The 16,254-nt window shown below is 36.5% G+C and overlaps 1 protein-coding gene across 10 annotated transcripts in view; it reads right to left on the reverse strand.

Annotated features, from left to right (window-relative positions):
- Nucleotides 1–16,254, reverse strand: part of LOC140483773 (ERC protein 2) — an 830,166-nt gene that overhangs the window by 387,501 nt on the left and 426,411 nt on the right. For all 10 annotated transcript variants that reach the window (XM_072582317.1, XM_072582315.1, XM_072582316.1 and 7 more), the window contains 2 exons: nt 8,849–8,989; nt 4,492–4,632 (listed from right to left, as the gene is read on the reverse strand). In XM_072582317.1, coding sequence (XP_072438418.1) covers nt 4,492–4,632; nt 8,849–8,989 — 282 coding nt within the window. The remainder of the gene's footprint in view (nt 1–4,491; nt 4,633–8,848; nt 8,990–16,254) is intronic.

Genomic DNA, 16,254 nt, shown 5'->3' on the forward strand with positions numbered 1-16,254 from the left:
ATCATCCAAGCAGCAGGCAAATCAACATTTCGGCCATAAGCCCTTTATCAGGAAGGGCTTATACCCGAAACATTGATTCTCCTGCTCCTCGGATGCTGCCTGACCTGCTATGCTTTTCCAGCACCACACTCTCGACTCTTGCATTCTTACACACTGTACAAATGAGTACTGCATCGCGTTTGACTTCCTAACTGACAGATTTCTGGAAAAAAAAGTCTATATTTTTCCGACTTAAGTACATAACCTCACACTTCCTAACATTGGACAAAGAAGTGGCAGGTGGAATGCAATGTTCTAGCCTGTCCAAATCCTTCTGCAGCCTCCCTGCTTCCTCAACACTACCTGTTCCTCACCTATGTGTCATCTACAAACATAGCAACAATGCCCTCAGTTCTTTTGTCCAGATCCTTAATGTATAAAGTGAATACTTATGGTCCCAACACTGACCCTTGCATAACTCCAGTCGTCACCAGCTGCCATCCTGAAAAAGATCCCTTTATTCCCACTCTCTGGCTTTTGCCAGTCAGCCAATCTCTATCCATACCAGTACCTTGGTCCTAACCTGGGCTCTTAGCTTGTGCCGCATGATGTGTGGAATCTTATCAAAGACGTTCGGGAAATCCAAATAGAATTTGGCCACTGGCTTTCCTTCACCTGACTTGCTCATTACCTCTTCAAAGAATTCTAGCAGATTTGTCAGGCATAATCTCCCTTTGATGAAGCCGTACTGACTCAACACTATTTTATCACGCTCTTCCAATATCATTCTTAATAATGGACTCTTAAATATTTTCAACAACCGAGGTCAGGCCAACTGGCCTATAATTTCCTGTCTCCTGCCTCACTTCCTTTGTAAGCATGGGTGTCACATCAACCATTTTGCAGTCTGTTGGGATCCTTCCTGAGAGATTACCGCCAATGTCTCCACAATCTCCTCAGCTATTCCTTCAGAACCCTGGGGTGCAGTTTGTGTCAGAACTGTAACAAGCAGAGCTGCGTATTATACTGCCGAGTATGAAAATGTTAATTATTTGCATGATTTAAAACAATTGAATGTTATTTTTCTGTTAAATATTTTTGTATTTGTAACAACACAAAGAATATAGGTTGTATCATTTTCAGAAAGTCAGTCTTAATACTAAGTTTTAATTAAAAACATTTGATTATTATTTATAGCATGTAGAACTATATGAAAGAGTTCACTCATTATAACATTATTGTTTTTAGCTACAAACCAGTGTGAATATGGACTAAACGTTTGTAATGCCATTCACAGCACTGTGGGGATTCGGAAGCAGATAGTTGCTTAAAGTAAGCACTGTCAACACACATTCAGGACTGTAATTTATGTTGCACTGCTATTCCTTCACTGTCTGATTCAGAGTTGCTTTTCCTAATAATTTTACAAGTGTTCAGCTGGTTCCAATGACATTACACCAGGAAAGAGGTTTAAAGAAAATAAACTGCTGTGAATTCAACTGTAGGATGCATTTTCATAAAGGTCATTGCAGTATTGGTACTACCACGGTACACTTAGAGGACTGGCATAAGGAGGTCTATGACATTACAGCAGCCCCAAAGTGTACTGCAGGAGAAGAGGGCATTTGGGGAATGGGAGGGTTGAAGGGTAGGAGTGTGGGCAAAGATTCAAATACTGAGTAACTTTCCAGCAAATTATTGTAATTATTTTCAGCAATAAACTTTGGTTATGGCATACACATCATTAAAACATGCATTATCAAATGTTTTATAGCTTTAACTATATATAAAGCTATTTATGGTTTTAAATATAACCAAATGTGTACAACATAAACAGCAGTACACATGATTCAGTCTCCAATAACTGGAAAAACTGTATGCTCATGTTAATCATTTATTTGTAATGCTTGCTGTTTTTGAAACAAATGTTATAGTTTTCAGAAACTGTTAAGAATTGCAAGAGTAAAAATTATAAGCAAGAACATTCAAGCTTTGTTGCATAAATAAAATCAGTTTTTTTTTCTGAAAACATGGGTAGCATCATTTGAACTTAATGCAACACAATTATGGAATGCCAGGCAGAAAGAACTTTAAATTTTAGTCTTATTTTTAAAAAGGGTGAAAACCTATAACAATGACAGTCAAACTAATGATTGCAAAAATTGTTCAGGCATTTTCTAACCTATTCCTTTATTTTCTTACGGTGGGGCAGAGGTGACCTATAGAGAAGAATGATTGCCATGTGGTGACAACTCTATTAAAGTGATTTTTAAAAATAAGTAGGACCCTGTATATTCTTAAAATAAATCATGTGGAGTAAATGATACTTAATCACAAGTTAATACAAAAACCATTTTGATAGGTGCAAAAGCATTTTCTGAAATCTGACGTTTTCAGCACAAAGCAAATAACCAACAAGTTATTTAAAGTTTCTCATCCAGGTTAATGTATGCCTGTGTTTTAATTATTGATGCAGATTTCTCTCATTGACCAAGTTCAACAGTGTTTTAATTAACATACATTACCATAGAATCCATTTGCTAATGAATAGGGGTTTTCTTTAAAAATGTTCATAACTGAGCAGAAAACCAACAATAATAAAACATCAAACAGCAGACATTTGGATTCTGTCTATATGACTTTCAGCCAAAATAAACTAAGTTACATCACAAAAGGAGCCAGCAAACATCACAGCCAATGGAATGCTTAACATCACATTATTTTACATTTTTAAGATAAATATCACTTCCCCGAAATCAGAAGCATTGATTCAAATACTATAGGTAACTGGCATTCAACTTTCTAATGCTTCTTCCAGAGCAGATTGAAAATAGTCTGCTTGTTTTTGTTAGGTGTCTATATTGGGTAATAAGCGTTTGCCAAATGTTTACGTGAAAATTCACGTTTCAGTTGTTCCTTTACAAACTCTCTTTGTATTCTGCCTGTTTTGATAATAGTTAGTTTGGATTCCATCAAGCAAGAAATTGTGATGCATTGTGGCTCTTTGTAATGTTTATTTAAAATAAAGTTATATAGTCTGAAAGTTCCTCTTTCAATGAGCAACAAAAGAAGGCAAAGTGCTCTCTTCAATTAATGCTCTGCTACAGAAATTGCAGGAATGTGCAAGTTTGATTTCAGAGAATGCAACTTTTGCTAACAACATTGATAACCGGAAATTTTTAGCAGTGCACAGAATAATTCTATTATATCATGACAAAACAAAAATGAGAATTAAAGTTATTTAAGGCATCTGAGTATCAGCTAATGACCAGAGTTCAACTTCACAAATCAATGCTTTATATGATTAAGTGCCATTCCATTAAAAAAAATTATACTGATTAAATCAATGGGACTGGGAAAAGCACATAATAAACTACCAATGTAAACAACCCTAGTTAAGTTGTTTTCTAGAAAATGAATCATCTGACCAACTCGGTGTTGCATCTTTGAGGTTGTAATAGCTATTACAACAATTAGTCTGATTTGCATCTTAGATGATCCAATATAATTGTGGTAAGCACACTGAAAACATCAGATACATTATATTCAAGCACACTGCAAGAGAAATCGTGCAATTAATGTGTCAATTGGAGAAAAATCTGAGGTTTTTCCAAACTTCTTAATTTCAAGGATTCCTTTCAGTTTGAGCCACTTTGAATATTCATCAATGTCTGTAGTAATCCTTCTTTTATTTAAAAATTATTGGAGAATTTCCAAAAGTATAATTGAAACCTTGCAATAAAACCACATTCATTAGGTTTAGTCCCAAGTTACAAAAAAATTGCAATCATATTCGATAAATTATTTTTCCTGAAAAATAATCTGCAAGATAAAAGGTCCACGTCTAAATGAATTTCAGAAATCCTATTCCTTGAATCATCACTAATGTAGGACTTACACATGCAGCACGTAATGGTCATAAGAGAATTGGAGTTTTTGCCTGCAAAAATCAAGCTAACAAGGTTGCTATACATTAACTATCAAAATTACTTTTTGATTGCTATAAGTTTAGACATTCTTAATACATGTAGCCAAAAGCAAAATACCAAAGAATAACTTGCATAATTCATCATAAAAAGGATAAACAACTCTAATCTCATGAATTACATAAAGAAATAAGGGGAAAAGCCCCCTCCCCACCAGCAAAAGGAACATGAGAAACCCAAGGAAGAGTTCATCTGAATAAAACAGTGAGAAAATTACAAGGAAGCCAGAGTGAAAGAAAGGTACTTTAGAAAGTGAAGTGCATATTTCACTTTAATCAGTCAAAAAAAGTACAAGTCAATATACAGACAGTTACTGCTACCTTAAAAGCAAGGGCAATCTAAATATTTGGTTAATGTGATAAAATTGGAGTAAAAGAAATTCAAGGCCTTTAAGACATCTGAGGCATACTGATTCAATGTCTAAGTCTTAATTTTTTTGGCAGGAATTCTTAAGTGATTCAAGATTAGCATGAAGCCATTCAACCATTAACCAAGAAAGTTAGTTTCTCCCAAACATTATACCTACCTTCTTCAATTGTGCTTCCAACTTACTACATTCTTCTTTTTTTTGCTCTATGGCTATTTCTAGAGTTTTTAACTTGGAATCTTTCTTTAAGCCTGTTGAAGCCAAAGAGGATGCATGTTCCTTCAAGTCAATCAAACTAGACTGAAAGAAAACAAATAATTATAAATACTTTGTGGAAATGACAATCTAAAAATAACTTTCAAGTGTGTTATTTGATGGCATTCAATTCTTTATAGGTTTTTAAATCTATTCCTTTAAAATCTATAGTAATAAACAATTTTGGCCCAACTCTTTAGGGTAAGGTTACTATTCCCAAATGTCAAACTGCAGTTCAAGAAGTAATATGCAAGTGAAGGTTACAACGTTGTGGCCCTGATTCGGAGTTTCTATGCCTTTCAGTGTAATTTTCAACTAAGTGTAATAAAAACACTAACCACTGTAAAGTATCTTGGGAAGCCCAATCAGATGAAAGAGTTTGCAACTAAATTACCCAGAGCTTCAATATTTGGCTAGTTAGAATATTGTTCAAATGCAGAAATTCATATAGCATAAGGTAAACGTCAACATTTTCCTTGACATTGAGATTTTGTTAATGAATCTACCTATAAGCCTATACATTTGCATTCAATGACCAAGAAATGTGGACCTCACTGAAAACTGCTCAAAAAAATTCACTAGGCTCCGTGCCCTGGATTTCACCACTCATGTTGTTTTTATGTTGTTTCAAGTCAGAAAGTTGTGATATGCAACTTGGAGGAGAACGTAAGGATAGCTGTGCTCCCAAATCCTAGGTCGTAATGTTGTAGGTTTGGAAGGTGCTCTCTAATGGGCCTTGCAGAATTGTTGCAGTCCATCTTGTAGTTGGCACATTTTTTGTTGCTGCAGGAGGGAGTGAATGGTGAAGGTGCTAGATGGAGCGTCAATCAAGTGCTTTGTTGTGGATAGTGAGAGTCTTGAGTGTTGCTAGAGTTGCATTCATCCAGGCAAGTGAACAGTATTCCACTGCACTCCTAAACAATGCTCTTCCAGATGGTGGTCAACTGCTCATTGCAGAATTCCAAGCCTCTGACCTGCTCTTCCATTATTATTTCCCAGTTTGTTATAGCTTCCAGACAGATCACCCAGGATGAACCGGCTCCCTTTTTTTTGCTTACCTGCCTCCTTGAATGGTCACAATCAGATTAATTCAAAATAAAAATGAACTCACATTTTAAAAGGAGTCAACTTAATGAGCCTAGAGTTCAAAGTTATTGATTACCACTGACATGTGTTGAAGCTGGTAGTATATTTCAAGATTCTTAGCTTTGCAGGTTGGTTGGGATTTTGTGGTTATTCTGATTTTTTTCAACCATGACTGAATTCCAGCATTCAGGGAGAGAGAGTCTTTTTGCTGTTTTGATTCTTTTTGACTAGCTTTCTAGCTAGCTGGATTTAACCAGAGTGAGAGAATGTCTTTACCTGCAACAAAGGTGACTAAGGGATAACTCTTCAACTGTGGCCTTCAAAGCATGCTAATACTCAAACCCAGACTAGAACAAGTTTACCTTAGCCCACTCAGTCCCATTGGCATGCTCCAGGAGAGCTGAAGCTGACTTAATAATCCCTGCCCTTGTGTATTTTTCAAAAGGAACAAATACAAAATCGATCTTCAGTTTGTGACATAATCTGCAGAGGTAGCTTGCTGTTGAACAGGGGATCATCAGCCCTCATTACTTTTGTCATCACAGGAGATCACCGTTCAGTCTGTTTGACTTGCCTTTTCCCTTTAAAAGGTTGTTGTTTGAAGTTCCCTTCACATCTTCAGATACAACAATCCATGCGGGGCTCCCTCCAGACATCAGCCATTATGATACACAGCCATTATTGGCTGCATCAGCCTTCTCAAAGCAAAAGTTAAAAATGTCCACAGTACTTTGAAATTCTGAATCCAAGTCATGACAGTATCCACTGTATCTATACGGATAATCCAGTTCAGCTTCTGGTCAATCATATTCACCCAGGATGCCGATAGTGGAGAATTCCACAATTCTAATGCCACTGAATGTCAGTGGATGATAGTTGGATTCTCTTTTGTTGGAGATGGCCAATATCTTGCACAAATGTTACTTGGCACTTATCAGCTCAAGCCTGAATGTTGTCCAGATCCTGCAGATTTGTACATGGACTACTTCAGTATCTTGAGGAATCATGAATGGTATTGAACACTGAAATCAGCGAACATTCCCCTCTCTGATTAGATTAGATTAGATTAGATTCCCTACACTATGAAAACAAGCAATTTGGTCCAACAAGTCCACACCAACCCTCCGAAGAGTAAGCCACCCAGACCCAATCCCCCACCCTATATTTCCCTCTGACTAATGCACCCAACACTATGAGCAGTTTAACATGACCAATTCACCTGACCTGCACACCTTTGGCTTGTGGAAAGAAACCAGGGCACCTGGAGGAAACCCACACAGACACAGGAGAATGTGCAAAGTCCATGTAGACAGTCTACCAAGGTGGGAATTGAACCCAGGTCCCTGGTGCTGTGAGGCAGCAGTGCTAACCACTCAGCCACCATGCCACCCATAAACTCCCATTCCCTGAGCTTATGATGGAGAAAGGATCATTGATGTAGCAACTGAAGATGGCTGGGACTGGAACACCACCCTGTGGAACTCCTGGAGTGATGTCCTGTGGAAGAGGTGAAACACTCCCAACAAGTGCAAAAATCTTGCGTTATGCTAAGTATGGCTCCAACTAGTGGAGAGACTTGCCCTTGATTCCCTTTGATTGCAGCATTGCTTTGCTCCTTGATGCCACATTATGTCAAAAGCTGCTTTGATGTCAATGTAGTTATCCTTACTTTCTCACATCAGTTCAGATCTTCTGTCCACATTTGGATCAAGACTGTAACGAGAGCAGGAACTGAGCTATCCTGGCAAAACCCAAACTGAGTGTCAGTGAATATTATTGTTGAGTAATTGCTGCTCAGTAACACTGTCAATGGTACCTTCCATAACTTTACTGGTGATTAAGAGTGGGTAGATAGGACTGCAATTGACCAAGTTGATCATTCTGATGTCAGGTCCAGGGAATCAGACATCTAGTATCAGTGGCACCATCAAGTAGACTACACAGCCAATCTCATTAAAAGATTCTCACTAACTGAACTAGGTAAAAATGAGCAGGTTCTCTTTTTACCATTTATAATCTTACTAGGCATATAGAAATAGGTTAAGGTAGAAGCTGAAATATCAACTTCAAAGAAAAAAACATTATTTCAAAAATCTATGGAAGTTTTAGAAACAGAGAGAATAGGAGCAGTAGGCCGTATGGCTCTTTGTACGTACTTCACCATTTAACGTCCAACACAGTACCCTGTTCCCAATTTCTCACACACCCTTTTATCCCTTTCACTCTAAGAACTATATCTAATTTCTTATTAATAATGGTCAAACGTTTTGACCTCAACCTTTTCTTTCTGTGACAGAGAATTCCACGGACTCATCACTCCCTGAGGGAAGAAACTTCTCCTCATTTCAGTCATAAATAGCCAACCTCATATCCTTAGACTGTTTCCCTGGTTATCGGAAATATCTCTATGCAGTTATCATTTAGTCCTATGAGAATTCTATAGATTTAGTTTCAGGATGGGATTAAGAAATTTGTCACTCTTAAAATATAAAATTATTTTTTCAATGCTCAAGAGATTGCTCAGTAGCAATTACAACTGTGTGCTACCAAAAACCCAGTTTCAACCCATCAACAAGGCTATTTTTTTCAAAAGCAAAGTAAAATGCGATTTTCATCTAGTAATTCATGCCTCAGACCCCGCCTTTGTTTTCATGACCACTCTTTTTGTCTACTGCACAAAACCTTGTATTCTTTAATTTCCTGAGGTCTCCACCTTTCCAAAGAGCTTCTTGTCTGCTCATTCTGCCTTCTCCTTCCAGTGGCTTGAAACTCTCATTTCTGTTCCTCTGCAGCTCTGATGAAAGGTCACCAACCTGAACCATTAGGTCTGTTTCTCTCCGCAGTTGCTGTGTGAAATGATGAGTTTTTCCAACTTTTCTATGCAAATTAAGTTTTTCAAGAGTTTTTACACTGAGACTAATACCACTAAAAGTGGAAATTCATATCAACTGCAGGGACTTCAATGACACTTCTAGGTTAGAATGGGGAAAACAATAACAGTAACTTCAGGTTTTCCACTTTTAATTGGGCGTGTAAGATACCAGAAGTCATGGTCAGTTTCACAAGAGATGCTGAAGACTAATAGTTTAATTACTGTCACAAAATCTAGACTGCTGTAAAAGGGTAATTGTGATAAAATTTTAAATGCAAATAGTATGACAGATTACTGACTAACCTCTTTTTCTGCTAACTCTGCTTGTAAATTGTTAATCTTCTCTTTAAGATCTTTATTTTCTTTTTTATATGACTCAACCTCTTCCAGCCTTTCCCGATCATCTCTTTCACGTTGTTCCTTAAGACGTTCAATAATTCTTTCCTGTAAGTGCCAAAAGTAAATCTGACAATTAAAGGTTAAACATATTTACAATTCAAATTTTCAATCACAATACGTGATGAAATATCTTTATTTTATCTGCTGTAATACAAAAATCATTGATAATAATATTTATGAATGCTTTAACACTGTGAACACATCCAGTCTGGAAGTCTATAGTTCGGAATCACTTGTTGTCTGGAAGTTTTGAGATCCTTAACATCTTGGTATGTTAATACAATATTCTGGGAACACAAACAGGACACAGTATTTGGATCAGCAAAACAAGTTTTATCATCCCTCTGTGTTTTGGGAAAGTAGGCACTCCAACATCATCTTATAATCCAGAAAATTCTGAAGTCACTTGGCTCCAAGCATTCCAGACTGATGAGCTTACAGTGTAATAGATATTTGATGCATCTTTAAATCTTGTATAATTTCAGTATAGAAGTTTCTATAATGTATAACACCATGGTAACTACATAACAAAACACTGTTTCCAGTGATGTGAACATTAAATGCTGTTATTAGGTCATAAAATAAAATTTGTATAATTATTATTTTTAATTGAATTTGCAGTTCATATATTTTCAGAAGATATCAGTCTACCTTCCTGAAAGTAGTTGAAATATATTCCTGGTTAGATTTCATTTCATAACCTTTGATGTACAATTTATTCTCGTCCCAGTCAAAATAGGATCCTTTCAGAGTGACTGTCTGCAACAATTGAGTCAAAAGCCTGAGCCAACAATTGCCAAATTAGAATACAATAACAGCTATCCGCAAAACACAGCATTAAGAAAGAACTGAATATCATCATTATAAAAGTGTGGGGCTCAGGAAAACATCAGTTTTAAACATAGATTAATTTAACCAAAGCTCTCTTGACTGTAAAACTGAACCACTGGTGCGGGGGAGGTGGGTAAGAGGGCAGGGGAAACAAGCTTTGCAATAACAGAGTTTATTCTAACAAGGTTCTACTATAGGCCACAGCTTCTACAACTCAACCACAAAAATTTTTGTTCTCAAAAAAATGTAATCAAGCAGTTGGTTTTGAGCCTCCAGAGACCCTGGATGTTTAAAGAGGCAGCACAGATGGGGAATGATCCCTGAGGCAAGCTTGTTTCTTGGCAAGCTCTGTTACTCCCTGAACTTTCACTAGGACTGGTCAACTTTAGTCTGTCAATGCCAGATTTACAGTAGCAAGATACTTAGTTAAAGAGAAAATAAACTTGATTAGGGTGTCAAGTGTCCTTCGTTTCTGACAAAGTTACCATCCACTGAGCTCTCAAGGACTGTCCTTCCTTACTCTTTGAAATTTGGCCTGGTCATCCAAAAATGCTTGAGGTAACACATGCCAAAGACAGTTGCAAAATTTCAGCTCATCCAGCTGCACATTCAAGCAGAAGCAAAAAGCTCTTCTTACTCCAAATTGATGTGGAGGTGCTGGTGTTGGATTGGAGTGGACAAGGTCAGAAGTCACGTGACATCAGGTTGTAGCCCAGCAGGTTTATTTAAAATCACAAGCTTTCAGAGCACTACCCCTTCAAAACTTCACCTAACAAAGGGGCAGCACCCGGAAAGCTTGTGATTTAAAATATACCTGCTGGACTATAACATGGTGTCACGTGACTTCTGAGCTACTCCAAATGGAGTTGAGATGTCTACATGGTGCCCTCATACTTATAAGAATTGCACATATATTTGGAATTAGAGATGCTTCCCCTGCAACTTCAGCTGAACTTCTTTCATTCTGTACCTGCAGTAGTGCTAGAAAAGTCACTCATGGACGGATTCTCCAGTCTTGAATTATTGTTATGGCAAAAGTGAAATAAATAATGAATTACACAGGGCTAGTCAGAGTGAGCTGGCAAATTAGGTTAAGAGATAGTTCAATAGAGATGCAGCGGCAGATGTTTAAGGGGTATTTCAGATTCCACATATTCCAACAAGAAAGAAACATTGGAGAATGTTGGAGAACCCAACATCTATGGCTTACTAAATCTTTCATTTCAAGAAAACACATATACAGAGGAACCTCGATTACCTGAATGACATGGGTGGGGAGCATTTCATTCGGTTAATTGAATTCCGGATAATCGAATGCCGGACAACACAGTTTAGCCGAGCAACGGGGCATCGCAAGCTTGCCGGATAATCCGATATTTGGATAATAGAATGCCAGATAATTAAGGTTCCTCGTAATTACACAGAGAAGAATGGAAAACCAAAAGATTGGACAGTCCATAAAAAACAGCAAAGAGTGACTGAAACAAAAATTAATAAGAGAAAACACATCAGAACATGAGAAAACAGATGGTAAGAACTGCTATAGATATTTTTAAAAAGAATTAAAGCACGTGTTGGTGTTACAGAAGTGATTCAGGTCAGTAATAATGAAAAATAAAGACAGCAGATAAATTAAACAGATATTTTCCATCAGTATTTGACCAGATAATATCTGAAAAAAGCTATAAATCAAGAAGCAGACACGAAGGATAACCTCAAGAAAATGATTTTGAGGGAATTGTCAGAGTTGAGACTGACAAGTTCCCAAGACCTGATGGACTTCACCATAGGATTGTGAAAGAAGTGGCTAGTGAGCAAGTTGACTTTAATGTTCCAAAATTCTCCAGATTCTGGCAAAGTTCATTGGACTGGGAATCAGTAAATGTAACTCATTTATTCCAAAAAAAGTAGACAGAAAGCAGGAAACTCCAGGCCAGTGAGTTCAGGTAATTAGACTGAGCCAGTATTATTTTGTGACAGTGGATAAATTATTGAAAGTCTTTAAGGAGTTGAGACATACTGTGATTGAAAGGGAGTAGCCTATTACAATTTATGTAAATGACTTGAATACAAGGCCTGATGATATGTTGCTAAATTTGCTGATGACAAGAGGAGGAGGAGTGGGAGAGTAAGATGAGAAAAGACTACAGAAAACATATAGATTAAGTGAGGGAACAAAGGTCTAGGAACATGGAGCATTGATGTTGAGAAATGTAAACTAATATAAAGCAACACACAATCTAAATGGTGAAGATTGTAGAGTTTCAAGATGCAGATGGATCTGGGCACCCTAAGGCCTAAATCACAAAAGATTAGCATTTAGGTACAGCAAGTACAAAGGGAAGCTTACAGAATTTTCTTTATTGTGATGGAATTTGAATACACAAGGAGGGAGTTTCTGCTTCAGCTATGCAAAGCAATGCTGACACCACATCTGGAGTACTGTGTATATTATTGATCTCCTCATTTAAGAAAGAACGTAAATTTGCCAGAAGCAGTTCAAAGAAGATTTATTAGACTAATACCTGGGACAGGCCAACAGTTTTATGAGGAAAAGCTAAACAGGCTAGGCTGGAATCGCCCAGAGCTTAGAAGAGTAAGAAACAAGTTGATTGAAACACAAGGTCCTGTAGGATCTGAAAAGGCTGGATCTAGAAATGAAGTTTCCGCTTGCAGTAGAATTTAAAACCAGGTATTATTGTATAAAAATAGGGAATCTATTTAAGACAGAGATAAGGAGAATGTTTTTTCCCTTACAAAGTCAGTACCTTTTCAACGCTCTTCCTCAAAGGATGTTGGAAACAGACTTTGAATAGTTTTAAGCCTGATTTAAACAGATATTTGAGAAGCAAAGGAGTAAAAGGTTATCAAGAGTAAGTGGGAATATGGAGTAATCAGATCAGCCATGATCATACTGAATGGCAGAGCAGACTCAACAGGTTGAGTGGCCTAATCCTGCACCTAGCCTGCATGCTCCTATGACTTATGTGCGACTCAATCCTGCTAAGTGAAGAGTCTCAGTTTTTGGTTCTTTTAAAAAATGTTCATGAACTGCAGCCTCAATTGTTTTAATTCAGAAATTACTTACTGATGCTGATATTTTTACTCAGACTGATATAAAAAGTCTGTCTAGGCTTGTGATCTTTCTACAATTTGAAGAGTGACTGCACAGTGCATAATTACTGCATAAGTCATGAGTGTCCAAACTTCTACTGATAGTGCTAGAACAGACTGGAACTGAGAAGTTGTCACTATTAATTATCTATTTTGTTACTATTGGCGCAACACAACAATGCCATCAGTGGTGACACTGCACTAATACCCCCTCTCAGATTTTCACATTTACGAAAGAAAAAATATACACAGTACGATGAACTGCTCAAGATACCTTCAAATGAATTTTTCGCATTACTTAAAAAAGAGATTGTAATTTGAATTTGAGAATGAAGATACACGGACCTCCTTAATTAATAAAAGCTACATTTAACATCTTGCTTTGCAATATGCAGTTGGTTCTGATACAACTTGATAGTTCCGTTCCTGTGCCACCCTGTGTTATAAGAAAATTGTGCAGTCCAGGTAAGGAAAGTTCATGTTCTACAAATAATGGTCTAAGTTCTTCAATCGCTTTGTAGCTAATTCATGTTAAAGAAACACTTGCTATAGCAGAACCAACCGTACCTTTTTCAAATGCTTTGAGTGTTCAGGCTAAACAAAATGTGAAATATTAATGCTATTTGTCCTAATGAACTTTTGATTTATGGTTTGTTCCTTGCACAGTCAATGCTGTAAAGTAATGCCACCTAAGCTCTAAGGTTTCCTTTACTGCATATTCTGACAATAATGGATGCAAGGAGATTAATGTGTGCACAGGTGGAAGGTTATTGTTGCAAGCAAAACAAAAGCAACTTGGAAACTAAGGAGACCAAAACTGATGAACTTAGAACATCTTTGACCAGCCACCAGTAGAAAGAAAATGTAACTTTTACATCCATCAATAGTTTCTAGCTTACACATGAAACTTCAATTTTTCAACGTAACATTTTATTAACTGAACGATAAAGCAAGTTTAATTCCTAGAAACTGCAACACTGTACTATGCTGTTAATATTAACCCTCCAATGAAAAGACTAAAAAGCACACTAACTGGCAAATAATAGAATCAAATGATGGTCTAATCATATTAAGTATCCATATCAGAACGCAAAAGTAACCAAATCTCACCCAGCTCCTATATAAAGCAAATAACCATGCCAGTCCTCCAAACCTATTCTACAGCTATTAAGACACCAAAATGTCGAAGAAAAAAAGCATAATCGTACATAAAAAGACTTGACATTTTAAGATGGCTACACACCTCTTTAACTTGGGTGGATCATTACTTTATAAAATGGTCGAATTCTCTTGAGGGAATATCTGGGTCAAAAATTCAACAACTATCTGAGTGTAAACCAAACAAATTATTTCAGTTTCTTAGACTTTTACTTGGAAGCTTCAGGTATTAATCATAAGCTTACCAAACAGCTTATCCATTCAATCAATTAGAAAATACAAAACTTCTCTGATGACTAACAGTAGTCAATTAACTAAATGTTTTTATTTTACCCCATTACAAAGCATTCAAATAACTGAATAAAATTAAAAATATATATGTATAAATAGAACATTTGAAATTAAATCTTACAAAATTTGGAGTCAAATGTTCCAGCCTCACCAATCAACAACAAGCACATCCTGACAATTCAAATCAATTCAAGATCAATTCTCTTCACTTCTGAATTTATGTCATTCCTTTTCTTCCTGCATTCTGCCTTATTTAAGTTCTCATTCTCAGTAGCGTCAGCGCTCTTCTGCTCCAACCTTAATTTACAATTTCCAACTTGTACAGTTCACTTTTTTAGCTCTTCTTCTGCAGGTAAGATTTTTGGTCAGTTCAATGTTTTCAACCATTATCCCACCTCATGCAAATCAGAATTCAACTACTGTCAACAATTGCTACAAATTTCACATCTGTATCTGACAAGTTAAGCAATATCCAGTTCTTATGAATACTTATCTCAAGTGGCCTATCACCTGCAAAATCAAATTAATTTATGGTTAAGCTCTGGTGAAATCAGAGTGGCACAATGGTGACAATACTATGATCACTTTTGTATTCAGAATATGGTAATCTTCCACTTTCTGGAAGGTTAAGGAAAAACCTTGTAGCGCAGATGATGTGAAATGTAAGCTGTCAGGGAAAGAAACAAAACAAAAATCTATCTACAAAGCAATATCAACCTATCTCCTACTGCTGCCCATAGTATCACAGTAATAAACAGCATATACTTGTCCTCTGAAGTGTGCCTACTTCACAAAAGCGTATTGTCAAATTTAAGCTTACCAACTCAAAGCACAGTCCCTTTGCCTTTCTTTAATTTCCAGACTTAAACTTGCTAGAAACTAACCATCCTGGAAACAACTCTGTTCCTACCTCTCCACTTTACCTTTCCCAGGCTCTCAGTATTGACAATTGGTTTGCCAAAATGCCCATTGAAATGATGACCTTGACAAAATACCTCAGCTTCGTGTGGCAGCCACGACAACTGCAATGTATGTTTTGATTCTCCTTACAACTTTATAATCAGAAGCTTTACTATTTGAAAGGTGCTAATTAAATGCAAGTTGTTACTACTTTTAGCTGAACTCCCTGATGGCACCCCTGATAGAAAACTGAACCAATTTTACAGCTGCAAAGTTCTCTGGAATGTACTAATAACAACCTGTCCTTCCCCATCCCATCCCTTGTCTCAAAAACAATATGGATAACAGTCTCAATGGCCAAACATTTTTCTTCTCTGGAAATCATGAAAATTCCGAGAAACTGAATGGCAGCTTGGCTATAGCTCGAATTTTCTTACCATCAAATTAGAAACGTATGCTGGCATTCTGAAAGTTATTACTTTACAACCTGAATTTGACATCTGAAATAAGTAAAAATATAAAAATGCCGCAGACACAACTAATGATTTAACGGATAGTATTTAAATGTGTTTCAAATGATAGAGAAGAAAACAGATTTCTGAAATAGCTAAAAACAACAAATCAGTTTAACTTCAAAGATAATGAGAATCACAATGATTATTGAATCATGGGATAATGTTTTCAAATAGCTATTTTTCTACAAAGCATCCAGCCTTATTCTGGGACAAACATACTTTCAAATGAGTTACTAATTATTCGAAATTTATCAAAAATCCAGAGATTACTTTTCAAAAAACACTTTGCAACAATTACTTTTTTTTTAACATAACACATGGTACAGGGCTCTTGAAAAATAAATCATAAAACTAAATCAGTAAAATTAATACCTTACATAGTTAATGACTGAAAACATTTTCACAGACCAGACAGGAGACTAATTTGAAATCTGGTTCTGTACAGGACAGATGTCAAAAGTAATCTAAACAAACTATGTTGAATGACTATAATATTGTGTT

This window comes from Chiloscyllium punctatum, chromosome 12 (genome assembly GCF_047496795.1).
Source record: "Chiloscyllium punctatum isolate Juve2018m chromosome 12, sChiPun1.3, whole genome shotgun sequence".
In the NCBI taxonomy this organism is placed as follows: Eukaryota; Metazoa; Chordata; class Chondrichthyes; order Orectolobiformes; family Hemiscylliidae; genus Chiloscyllium; species Chiloscyllium punctatum.